We start from the raw sequence: 13,332 nt of genomic DNA, 5'->3' as shown, positions 1-13,332 counted from the left end.
TCTTCTGTCCTGCAGCTGCAGCCTGGAAGTCACTGCTTTGCACCCCAGAGGTGCACTCCCTCTCAAGCTGCTCACTGCTCATCACACTGATCAGGTGCTCTGAAGCTTCTGGGGACAGACTAAGCACCTCATATGCAAGGGTTATTAACAGGCTGTGTTACAAACAGACCGCTCCAGCATCCCATTTTCTCTTTGGTTTCCTTCTTATGCCTCGTGTCACAGTCCAGGTGCTGTGAAATCCACATCAATTTCACAACAGTAAACACTAAACTGTGACATTACTGAGCGACTCCAGCAAGAGGCAAAGGCCAATTACAAGAGACAACTATTTATCCATAATTATCTTCATAATCAACTGTGATAGAAGAAGGGTATGTGAGAACAGACTCACATACAAAATGTGATGTTTATGCCCTCTACCCTCAAAGTGTGAACACATTTCTCCAGGATGTGCTTTTTTCAGCATGCCTTTCTACTTGAATTTCTACATCCAAAACCAGACCCCAGATAAAGTAAGAACTGCTAATAATTAACCACCATAAATGAATTTATCCAATTAAAACAAAGTTAAACAGATCACCTTACACATTGAGGAATATTTAATCCTGCTAGAACAGAGAATTTGCATGCTATTAATACATTTGTGACAGAGCACATGTTCTTTTTACAGCACTTTCAGGAGAGAAATAAAACCAAGGCTTCAATTTCAGTTTTGTTCGCCTGCGCGTTTCACTTTCCAGCACTGCACAAACTGCCTCAGAACATCTGATGCTAAGAAAGCCCACAAACCAAACCTATTCCTGATAAAAATGAACCCCTCCGGTGGCTCTGCTGATGTTTACAAAACCTCCAATGAATTTCAGACAAGTCTGACCAGTCATTGTTCTTCTATTTTGAGCAGCAGCATGTGCAGTGCTCCAGACCCTCCTAGAGTTAAAGCAGTTATTTCAAAGCAAGCTCATTTCCACCTTCACATTTCCTTTCTTCTCATCTGATTTTGCCACACTCCTTTAAAAGACCTCACCCCCAGTTCAGCAAGTACCAAAAGTCACCCCCCATTCATCCCTAAGCGTGACATTATCCCAAAGCAGTCACCTGCCCTGAACTTGGCATGCACGACACACACAAGCAGCATTTCTGCCAGATATTTCAGCTCAAGACTTCAAGAAAGGGAAAAAAAAACAGGGGAAAAATAAAAATTCTCCCACCAAATCAGTGAGGACAAAAGAGGCAATCAGCTGGAGCAGCACAGCATACTCAGCCAACACCAACCCTGGGGCTGGAAGTCCACCTGTTAAAATGACTTCCAGCAGCTGTAGCTTTGAGGGAAAAAAAACAAAACAAAACACAAAAACACACAGAGGACTGAATGAGAGAGCTGCATTTCTTTCCCGACATGAATCCAAAATATTTTCCCAGGGATCTCTTTTAAAATAGTCTTTTTTTTTTTTTTTCCCCCTGAAAAGCAAAGACGCACCAAGCGAACAAGTTGCATGCCAGCAATTCCTCCTCACCCACGGACAATTAATTAGCTGCGTGGATTTTAATCAAGCCACCTCTGTGGGGCTTCGCTTTGAAATACGTGTGTAGAGGAGGAAAACACACACACAACAAACCCACAGGAGTTGAATACTAAAGAGCTCCGGTGCTGCCCAAGTGTCATTATTTCGCCAAATTCTCCATTTCACCTTTCCCCCTACAAGGAGGATTTGCAATGAAACGCGATCCAACTTTATTCGGTAGATCTCCTTGGAAAGAAACAAAACACGTCCACCTTTGGGGGTGGCTTTTTCTTGTTGTTGTTATTTTCTCCCTTTTGAAGAACGCAGAACACACACACATACACACACATACGTATTTTACCAGAGAAAAGGGAGGTAAAAACACGACGAAATAAAGAAGAGCAGAGCTGCAACGCTTGGGAGAGTTGATTCCAGAGTTAAATAATAAATACGAGGAGACAGAGCCGAGCTGAAGGGAAAGGAGCACGCACATTTCATAACAGCCCGATCCCAAACCCGGCCCCGTTTATGCAAAAGTCCTCTCCAGGCACAAACAAACAGACAGACCGACGGCACAAAGCCGCCCCCTCCCCGCCGCCACTTTACCTTCGTTGATCAGTTTAAAGCTTTGGGATTTCCTGCTTCTCTTCCTCTCCGTAAACTCCATGGTGCGGGCGGGAGGGAGGAGGAGGAGGAGGAGGAGGAAGAAAGGAGGGAGGAAAAGGGGACGAGGGGAGCAAGGAGGGCGGCCGCGCGGCGGGGAGCCGCAGGACCAAGGTCCGTCTTTTTAATCAGCAAAATAAACGCAGCCCGGGAAGCTTTCGGCTCCAACTGCAAATAAAGGGATTCGGGACAAGTTCGCTCCGGCCCCCCCGCCTCCCCGCGGCGCCGCCCGCCCGCCCAGGCCGCCCCAAACTTTGAGGGGAAGCGGGGTGCGGCGGCGGGGGGGAGCCCGGGGCGATGCCGGCCAGCGGCGCCGCCGCCTCCCCCGCCGGGTGCGCGGCCCGCAATGGCTCTGCCGCCGCCGGCACCGGGACCCCGCTGCCACCTGCTGGGGGAAGGCGGCGCGCCCCGCCGAGCGGGCCCCGCCGGTTTCCGCAGGCCGCCGCCGCCCGCCCGCCCGCCGCCGAGCCGGCCCGCCCGCCCGCCGCCTCGCGCCAGGCCGGGGAGGCTGTTGGCCCCGCAGCTGGCAGGGCCCCGTGGGGCCGGAGGGTGGCCGGAGGGAGAGGGGCCGAGAGGGCAGCGCCATTTTGTGTCCCCCGCCTCCCGCCCGCCCCTGCACACAGCCGCTTGCTGGCTCCCTCTGCTGCCGCCGCCGCTTCTCGCCCCGCCGCTCCCTCCGAGCTGAGGGCCGCGGCGCGGCGTCGCGGCCCCGGCTGCCCGCGGGCAAAAGGTGCCCGGCTGCTGCGACGGAGCGGCGGCCCTCGGCGCGGCCTGCGCCGCCTCGGGGCTCCCTGAGGGCCTGCCCCGGGCCCGCCGCTCGCTCAGGGCCGGCGGGCAACTTTCGGGGTGATAGGAGGCGATCCCAGCCTGTGAACTCTGTGGTGGTCAAAGTTGTTGCTGTGCAAGTTGGGCAAAATCCAGCTTATGTACCCCAGGAGCAGGGCTGGGCTGGAGCCCACGAGCTCGTTACAGCCATGTGCCTGTTGGCATTGCAGTGCGGTGAGGAGCGCGCTGAGCCCTGACACCAGCATTCACACTCAGTAGTTAAACATGACATCCCATAACAGAAGTCCCAGTCCTCCACAGGAGCACCTGCCAGCCCTCAGACCATCACCCAGTAGGTCAGCGCAGCCATATGGACGATTCAGACGCAGCCAAACTTAGTGCTTTATCCACCAGCTGATGCTTTCAGCCATGCTTATGGCTCACTTATTTCACTTACATTACACTATGTGCATTTCTGGTACAGCTATAGTTTTCACAGCAAAGCATGCCTACAGAGCGCTCAGACTCTTACAGCTAACCAAAACACAGCTCCCAGTCTTCATCTTGTGTTTTAAATGTGGCCAGGCTGTCGTGACAAGGAGAGGAGTAAGTGATAGATAGCTACATGGGCACACTTGAGCAGAAGCCAATCTCTTGGTCTAATCAGGGAGCCCAGGAGAATTCCACTGGCTCCAGTTGTATTGACTGACCCCATCGCTCGGGGTTAGAAAATTGCTCAGAGGAAAACAAATGTGAATGTTAATACTAGTTAATAGTAACAATAATGATCATTAGCAATATTATTTGTATCGTAGAGGTGCTTGTAGACACAGACCCGAACTCACCTGTGGAAGGTGCTGTCCGAACACCGCATGGAGAGTATCCACAGTTCCAAAAAAGCAAGATCAGGAAATGGGCTTAATGGTGAAGCAATATCAGAAAATATGCCTAATGGTAAAAATTTATTAGACTCTGGAAAATTAAATTCATGAGGGAGGTTATGGAAACCTCACAGATTGGGTAAGGGTGTAATTTTCTATTAAATTGCTAAGTGGAAAATCCCAGAGGCAATCAATATGCTACTTTTGGAATTTTCCTAAACTTTGCTGTAAGACTTTGTAAGAGGAAACTGGGCTAACGTACTATTTAAAATCCTGCCTTACATATTTTTGGGTGAATGCTGAAGCAGCAAAGGTAGTTGGATGTCAGATGCTGTTTGCTAAATTATATGGGTCCAACTAATCTCTGGGAGAGCGCAGTGAAGTCAGATCGGAGATCAAGAAGCAGTGCGCCTGAATTTTGTGTACAGATATATATATATATATTTTGTCCCAAACAATCTGCTGATTCCTGTCCGCTAACTGCAAACTTTATTTATCAGACTTAAAGCACTGCTGAAACGTGGTTTTTGACTTTCATCCGTACTGGGACAATAGGAGAATTTTATGGAACGTAAGGCCTTCGTGAACTGTCCAGCTCACGTGCTGGGCCTTATCCTGCATTCGCCATTGGAATGTGCTACCAAAATAAAAAGTTCTTTTTTCCTTCCTTATTCAATTTTGTGAAGCATTTTGGGATGTAAACTATGAAAAAAAGGTACTTTATCAACTGTTATTTTTTTCTTTTTAGTTCTTCCTCTTCTGCATTAGATTTTTTTTGCTTAAAGGAACATCCACAATTCAAAACGATGTTTTAGTCTGAATGCTTGACGCTGGAGTTTCAAGCAACGTTGTACAAGGTAGCACACTCCCTTCTTCCTTAGTATTTCTCATTTTGCTTCTTGTGTGTCTGTTGAGAGATTCCCTCTTTGCTGCATGCCGAATGAGCTTCTCCTGCAAACAAGCCCAATTAAGATTACTCGGATCACTAAATCTCGTGGTGTTCATTTATGAAAGTATTAGCCAGATTGGATACCAAGGTTGTGATCCTGCAATCACATCTGCATAAAAGTGAATTAGAAACTAGGACAAGGTGACTTTAGGTCAAAGCCTTCTAGTTATCCACAGAATGTGTAGGAGGATCCAGTAGCTGCAAAACAACTGTTCCATCCTGTACTGCTAATGTTGCTCAGCCATGAAGTAGAAAAAAATACCTCAAGGACTCAAAAGCTCCTGTAGTCTCCATCTGCAGTAAGTTGCTAGCCTCTTTTGGGGGTGTTCTGGGGCTGGTAATCTACAACTAGACTGAGACTATCTGTTTGCTATGGGCCATGTTCCAATGTATTTTTTTATGGTAAGGGTAGTGAAGCATTGGCACAGATTGCCCAGAGTGAAGGTGGATTCTCTGTCCCTGAGGACATTCAAGGTCAGGCTGGACTGGGCTCTGAGCAACCGGATCTAGCTGATTCTAACATTATTGTAGCTGGAGAAACAAAGTTGCCTTAATTCCTTGCTGCTTTGTGTCACTCCAGCTAGTTGGCTGCACCTCTGTGGCAGCCAAGTGACTTACGACAAAGCGTACTGGATCCAAAGGACAGTTCAGTCAGCTGTTAGGTTCATCTTTTATTTCATTTAATATCTTAATATTGGATTATTATCATTACATAAAGAAACCATAGTTCTTTTTTTTTTTTTTCTGGAGAAAATACGAAAAATTCAGCACACTTTTACACATGCTCAAGAATAGTCACAAAGTATTTCCTCAATCAGATCAGCCATTGAGTAATGTGTATTTCAAAATGCCACGAAATTAGCTAACTAAATAAAGGCTTTATCTTGCAACATGCTTCAAGTCATCCTGATTATCCCTGGCAATTTCCTAGTTACGATTTTATTGTTACTTTCAAAACATCCCCTCCTCATTCTGACTGATCCTAGTTTTTTTCTGACAATAATCTGCTTTGTGTAATTACTAATTTATTTTACATGTAGATCAAGAACTAATCAATTAAACATAATTATTCAGCAGTATTTCACAACAGCAGTGTTCCTTTACATCAGGATGTCCTAAACTATTCCTCTGATTCCAGCCTCATCTGCAGCACAGGTGCAGGCAGTCAGTTGCAATGTTTTGACTTTTACTCACAGAATGGGATTGTATAGGACAAAAATGACTGAAGAATCCTAGAACTGAGGAGAACATTACAGCCCTCTGAAGAGATCTTTTCAGATGAAAAAACTATACAGAAAAAATTGTTAAAAACTTGATGATTTGATTTGAGGTTTTACTTTCCATGTCAAGGAATCAACGTAAGGTCAAGCAGAAAGAATCTGCTGGCTGTCCTATTTTTGACGTGATTTCTACTCCTTTTGGAATTTGAGGAAATTCAAAGTGGCATTAGAAAGCAGGGGGAGAGTGAAGAGGCAAATTAGAGATCAGGAGGTGCATAGGTGACAGGTTAATAGGTTAGCTATTCCAGTTAGTTACGTTTAATGAATATTGTTGAAGATTTTATAAACTGCAGTAGCAATCTTCCCTTGCAGGTTTCCAGTGATGTTTTTGTGGTCATGTAAAATGTGTAGGCAGTACTATTTCTCACCTTCCAGTCTAAAGTAATTAACTCATCTTGATGTCACACTGTCTTACTGCTAACCTTCCCTTCTGGGGGGCTTTCAGTATCACCACATCTGGGTCAATACAGAAGTAGGTTTCTGGATGCCGTGATGAAGCCTGAAGCATAGAAGTGTAGTTTAACTTGTTTTCTGGTCCCCAGTAAGTTCCCTTGTAACATTTCAAGTATTTGACATCTTAGCATGCCTCTATTCTCACTCTGCTTTCCTTTGGGACACTATTTTGAAACAATTTTTTGTCTGTTCTCTTGCTCATTAATCTTCCTCACATAAATTTAAAAGAAAAAGCTACAGGACAGAGCAATATTTTTATTTGTTTGCCAGCCCAGGCAGACTAAAGCATTCCAGAACTGGTTCAACAATAAGGAATATAACTGAGCCTATGTACAAAGTGTTCTTTGTGTGTGTTACAAGCCCTCTGTATACTTCTGTATCAGGCTGCAAAATCAATTTCTACTGTAAAGCTAGACTTTTCCTTCCATCATTCTACATGGACCTTGGTGTAAAATTGCAAAGAAGGGCATTGTAGTCTAAAAGTCAAAGTCTGACAGCCATCCATTTTGACTGAATACTTGTAAAATAATTAATATTAAGATTGCAACTCTGCCAATGGCAGAAGTTTGGAACCAGGTGATCTTTAAGATCCCTTCCAACCTCGGCCACTCTATGATTCTGTAATCCTATGATTCTCTACTGACTCTTCTGTAGAGTAGGTCTGTTTTCAAATCAGAATTCTGGGATTAGTGGGACCAAGGTATCCAAGCCATGTTTGGTTGGATAACAAAGAGGAAAATGTCTCAATAACTTTTCATGAAAGCTAATATGGAAGAATAGAAAAATGTGCCCATAGCAATTCTGTGCTTCTCCACAACATGCAGAAATCATAAGCTGTGCAAATTTTGCTCTACTTCTCACTTAAATCCTAAGATGCTTCAAGATAACTGAGGGCAGTGTGAGCAAGGCTCATTATTTTGCCAGGAACTTTGTGAAATTTTGGTGCTATATAAAGAATAAAAGCGCTTAGAAATCTTGGCAAAGTCTGGATGTCTCTCTGCATCACTACCAACTCTGTCTAAAGAGATGAATAGACTCTGTCTATGAAGTACAGATTCCGGCTGGCACTGTAGGAAAGGGCACATTTAAGCTTGGGGTAGTTCAGAGTCAGTGTTAATGGTGAGAGGCTGAGCATAGCTAGGCTGGGGGTCCCATCACTGAGTAGTACTACAGACACAAGCTGTGGCAAGCTCAGCACTGAGTCCTGCAGCCCAACAAGTCATCTTCTAGAAAGAGTTCAGAGAGAGCTGGGCTGCTGATCATACCTACATTTATGCGCCTGTTTGCTTCATTCATCGCAGCTGAAGACAGATGCAAGACTGCAACTCTGGAAAGAGACAGACACTGGAGGTACAGAGAGAAAACAAATGCAGAATCAGCTGAAGGAACACTAGCATTTAGAAATGTTAGTCAGCTCCTTGAGGCTGCAGGCTGCAGGAGCCCCGACTACAGTTGTCGTCCTCTAGGTCCTGACTGAGACTGATGTGGGGACATCATGCTGTGCCTCCCTAGCTCAGCCTTCTTACTGTTTTCAGCTTGCCACGGGGAGATGCTCTCAGTGTCTTGATTTTGCCTTGATCCTCCTCCATTTCTCCTGCCACACACACATTACTAAATGCACATGCACTAAAATCAATGGGAGTTTGCAAACTAAAAGTAATGTGGGCTTTGGTATGCTACTAATCCACTTATTTGGATCCTCTTACTGCTCCTCTGGGCTGCCCTGATCCCCTCTATCAGCCCACCCAGCTGCTCTGATCTGCTCTCCACACTTCCGCAGCAGCTATATTAGCATCCCTGTCAACTTGCAAGGCTGCTGCCTCGGCTCCTTCAATCCCCGCTCCCAACGAGAGTCTCTCTGCTACATTCTAATCCTTGTAGCTCAGAATACTGATGTAAGCTAAAATAAATTCAAGAAAAGTTGCTGCAGCTCCTACTAAGGCGTTCAATTTCCCTAAATGTTTTCAAATAGTACTTGCTTTTCAGGTGGGGAAAATAGTTGAAGACATGTTTATAACTATCTGCCTGCTGAAAAGCAGTCCAAAAAAATCAAGTTTTATTGCAAGGCACAGTGTGGTTCAATATCTACTCACACATGCACTTTTTAATGTGAATTTAATATCTGTGTCAGACTGAAGACTGACAACATCAGAGAATGATGCTTTTATTCATCAGTGAGATGTATGCAGCAGCATTTTCATTAGAATGGCTCCCCCTGGATTTACCTTCAAAGATGTGTAAATATTGAAGACTCCGTCACCTTTCAGTCCTTGACCTCTCTACTGAGGCAGCTGGTGTACTGGATTGGGTATTTTGTCAGAGATGGACAAATCCTGTAGGGATCAAACTGACAGCACTGAGGTTTGATCATTTAGTAACAACACAGAGATGTCTTACCTGGTTTGGATAGAAACTAAAGGACTCAAACTTTAAAATATAATACACTCAAAGATCTATCTTCTATTCACACAAAAATAGAAGAAAACCAGATGTTTTGTGAGATTTTCTACCATCCACCAAAAGTTGTTTGGCAGTTAAAGCTTTCCATTGTGTGTATTCACCTTTAATTTGAATACAGATAAAATGTCTCATGAACAGGAATTGCGGTGCATAGACCCTCCTTCAGGGAAGTTGCAAGAGAGAGACAGAGGCGTGGATCTAGAGCTCAAGGCATGGAATTCAACCAGTCTGCAGTAGCAGGGATTAGTCCTGTTACTGCAGGTTTCCTGGAAAATCTCAAGGTTATCTGTCATGCAGACTTATGCTGAGAGTGACTGTTCCCCACTTGATGTGGTTTGCTCTGTACTGCTGAAGTGACGTCAATGAGGATGATTTACAGACATATATATATATATATATATATATAAATTGCATGACCATTATCCTGCAACGTTTTGATTTCACTGACAAATGGTCAGCGTCTGTGTTCAACTGCTGTCAAATGAGCACAGTCTCCCTGGTGATATCCTGCCTGTGGCAGGGGCGTTGGAACTTGATGATCCTCGAGGTCCAATCCACACCATTCTATGACTCTATGAGTCTGTGATCCTGATACACAGATTCACTAGGGGCTCTGATGGCACTGTGCTGTAAACTGAGCGATGGGCACAGTTTCTTAAAACAACAAAATTATCCTGAGATATCTCCCATACCTGCCAGTTTGGTGATAATTAGCTGTTCTTAAATGTGATGCTTTTGAGAAACAATAATGAGTTTTTACATGACCTCAGTTTCACAGAAAATAAAATTGCTGGGATGGGAATTGACACGTGTCCTTTGGATAACCTGAGCAAGAAATATTCCTTAATCAAAACCAGAGGATAGTTATCATTTAAACAGTTATTTCAAGCACGTTTCTAAAAGCCATGCTAGCCTAACTAATTAGTAACATTGTGGAGTCCCCACATTCCCAAGCATTTTCTGGGGCATGACAGAAGTCTGTCCCAGCAGAGAGGAATGGTGAGGTTCATTTGCCATGACAGCTAACCAACCGAAGCTTTAAAAAGCAAACCTAAACAAATCAAAATGCTTCTTTTAGCCCTAATGATGCACAGCTGTCATATCCTTCTGAAGACCTCTGTTAGAAATGCTGGGGATTTTTTTCTGCCATTGCTTCTCTGAGCATTTCTTGTCTTTGTAAGTGGTGTTTGGACACCCGTGGAGTGCTATCCTTTTTCCTCATCTCCCCGGCTGGGTGTTTCTCAGTCTATGACCTCCGGGGGATCATGTGCTACTGGGTAGGGGTTTCTGAAAGGTAAGTAAGAAAAGCAAGCCTATGAGTGTCTTAAATTCCCTTTGCGAAGGGAAAGGCCGCATCCCCAGTGCAAGAATTTTAGGAATATGCAACTTGCAAAGGTGCTGCCAGCTGTCACATATCTGCAGGTGACCTGTGAACAAACCAGTTGAACGTGGGGAACTAGATGGGTTCATCCCTTCCAAAATGTTAAGGGCTTTAATAAGTAATAAAAGAGTGAGACTGGACACAGAGTCCTATTGCCAAAGGTAAACATGCTTGGTCATGGCATAAAACCAACTTGATAAAATGTCTTCTTTGTATTTTGTATTTTGAAGATGAATAAAAGGAACCACATACCTATCAGAAAGAGGTTCCCAGTGTTACCTGAACTCTTTTGCAGAGTTGGTCAGCTAAAAGGCATTAATTCTGCCTCCTGTGTGTGGCTGAGCTGTGCTTTTTCCCTGTATTAGTATCAAATAGGAAAGGGAAAGTGGACACCCATAAAATACTGAATACAACCTGAAAACAGCTGAATGTAAACCAAATATAAAGCTGAATATAAGCTGGATGTAACAACTAAGTACAACCAAAATCATTCTGATCGGCTTCACCACTTTGGCAAACAGATGACATCTGGGTTGTTTGAGTGAAATGATGTATTTCTGAGCTGCCTTCAAATAATCTCTCTGCAAGCTGACAGTTGGCTTGCAGCAGATAAAGCTGAGCAATCAGTTAATCATCAAGAAATTGGAATGAAACACCTCGTGTATGTTTTAAGCTTGTATTTCTAATACTTACAAGGCTCTTGTGAATGTTCCAAGATTTTGAGTAGCTTCTAGATTTACCTTTTCAGTCTTGACTTAATATGGAATGTTGTGAAGGGAATTACTTCAAAGTAGGTTTGTGGTTAACTCTGTGGGGTTGTTCCAGAGGTCTGTGGAAACCTGGATATAGAGAAAACATTAGTAATACTATTGCTTCCAGACTGAGCTCAGCTGCAGTGAGCTCTCAAGACTCTGCAAGTGGTTTTGGGAGAGCTTAAGGGCCTGGCTACAGCCTGACAGCAAATATAACATTTATTAATCACATGTGAGATAGAAATACACAGGCATCGTGGTACTAAACCAGCAGCACTGCCCTGAAAAGCAAAATATGAGCAGTAGAAAATAGTCAAGCTAAATGTTATAGCAGTGATCTAATTGAATTTAATGAGTAGAATAATGCCATGTATGATAAATGAGAAAGACACGGTTTGCAATACATCTTGGAAAAGCACCCATTTTACATGCTAAAAATACCTGATGCACTGATGTCATCTAAAGCATCACTGCAGGGATGAGGGGCCAGCACAGCAAAGGAATCGTGAGCTTTCATAGCACGCTGCTAGGCAGTTTCTTTGGTCAGGGCTCCTCAGAGCAAAGGTGCACCTTGCATCTTGGTCCCGTGGAGTGAAAGAACAGCGTGTCCGTGCCACCTTGTCTAAGGAGCAGAGCCCATGGAGTGAACTGGCCCTAGTGCCATGACTTTGAAGATGGAGTTTTCAGGTACGCAACAAGGTAGCACATCTGAATGGAGATAGGCTAAGAACGAGAGACAGGTAATGAAGCAGACGGAGACGGTAACAAACTATGAGCACAGATATACCCTCAGGAATATGTTCTGTGGAACAGAAGCTTTGGGCCAACTCCAGCCAAGGCTTGATCCAACTGTTTCAGTGATTCGTGTCCCACAGAAAATGTTGCCCTGAGCCTGAGGCAAAGAGGAGTCAAAGAGATTTGCCCTTCTGGAAATCAGAGAGCAAGCTGGGCTGGATCTCCTTGTGTTGCTAAAGAAAGAAAAGGAAGGAAATACTTCTTATTAGACATCAGAAGAGTTTCTTATCTCTTCAGGAAGAGAAGTCTTGAGAAAATGGATGACAACTAGTACATATTTTTCCTTTCATCCTTCAGGGAAGTACTAGTGAATGCCCTCACAGAACTTTTCCATGAGGCCAACATACGTACACATTTATATAGAGAAAGCAGTTCTTTTTGAAGATGCTGCGTTTTGCAGATAGTCATTTATCTTCCATGGGACAAGATGCCTGTTCTAATACAGAGAGGATATACATTAAATGACACTTTGGCTTGAAGGCAAGTGAGCATAGAGTCAGGAGTAGTGGAAGAAGGGCATCAAGTGGATGCTTGTGTTACTTTTAGAAAACTTTTAGACATTTTTTAGAAGTAGAGTGTTAAAACAGCTAGCCAGAGCTGTTGATCTATCTAAACTGTTCATTTGTTTTCTTCGACTATTACTTTGTTGGTTTGCGTTGAATTTTACAAACCAGAGAAGCCTCTGGATGAGGTACCATCTCAGACTAATTGTATTATTGGCAACACTGTCTGTCACTTATCTTTCCTCCTCCCTTTTGTACTGACTCTAATGGAGATACAATGTCAAACCCGAACAAGAGATTGAGGCAGGAAATAAAGAAAGGCATGAGGCTTTGTGCACGTTGCAGCTGATTGAAAGAGGCAGCTGTCACTCTTATGTGACCATCCAGATTAGTTTGCCATAGAACCCACCACAGAGCATTTCCACAGCCTCTCTGTTCTGTCCTGACACAAGTGTGGGCACACCTCCCCAGGCCGTTCTGCTTAGACCTGCTCAGATCCTTTCACCATCAGTTGTGAGATAATTTCCATTAAGAGAACTATGGAAAAGCATAGGAGGGCTGTTGCCACTTCCTCATTGCAGAGTGATTGCGTTCCAGCCTGAGGTAAAGCAGGGCATGATTTCTAATCCATATCCCTCCAGCCTAGGCTTAAAAACACCCTTAAACTCATCGGCAAGCACTGAGCTCTGCTCTCTGGGGACTGCCAGTGCCAGAGGGAACTGTGTCAGCAGGGTTGGGGGTTGTTAGGGAAAGGTTCTGCACCAGAGGGTGTGGGCATGGAACAGGCTGCCCTGGGCAGTGGTGATGTCCCCAGGCTGCTGGAGATTAAACAGTGCTCTCAGACCTAGGATTTGGATTTTGGGTGGTCATGTGTGAAGCCAGGAGTTGGATTTGAGGATTTTTGTGGGTCCCTTCTAACTCGGCATATTGCATGATTCTACGAGATGG

The 13,332-nt window shown here is 44.4% G+C and overlaps 1 protein-coding gene across 1 annotated transcript in view; it reads right to left on the bottom strand.

The window, feature by feature from the left end:
• The window catches only part of BEND7 (BEN domain containing 7), a gene marked incomplete at both ends in the record, with an annotated part of 45,932 nt that extends 43,763 nt beyond the window's left edge, over window positions 1-2,169 (bottom strand). The window contains one exon of the mRNA XM_079545854.1: window positions 2,109-2,169. Within this exon, the coding sequence (XP_079401980.1) occupies window positions 2,109-2,169 (61 nt within the window). The remainder of the gene's footprint in view (window positions 1-2,108) is intronic.
• Window positions 2,170-13,332: the final 11,163 nt, after the last annotated feature.

This window comes from Tetrao urogallus (assembly GCF_951394365.1).
Source record: "Tetrao urogallus genome assembly, chromosome: 1".
NCBI classification, from domain to species: Eukaryota; Metazoa; Chordata; class Aves; order Galliformes; family Phasianidae; genus Tetrao; species Tetrao urogallus.
Note: the sequence above shows the minus strand (reverse complement) of the source record. Positions and strands in the feature narration are given on the sequence as shown.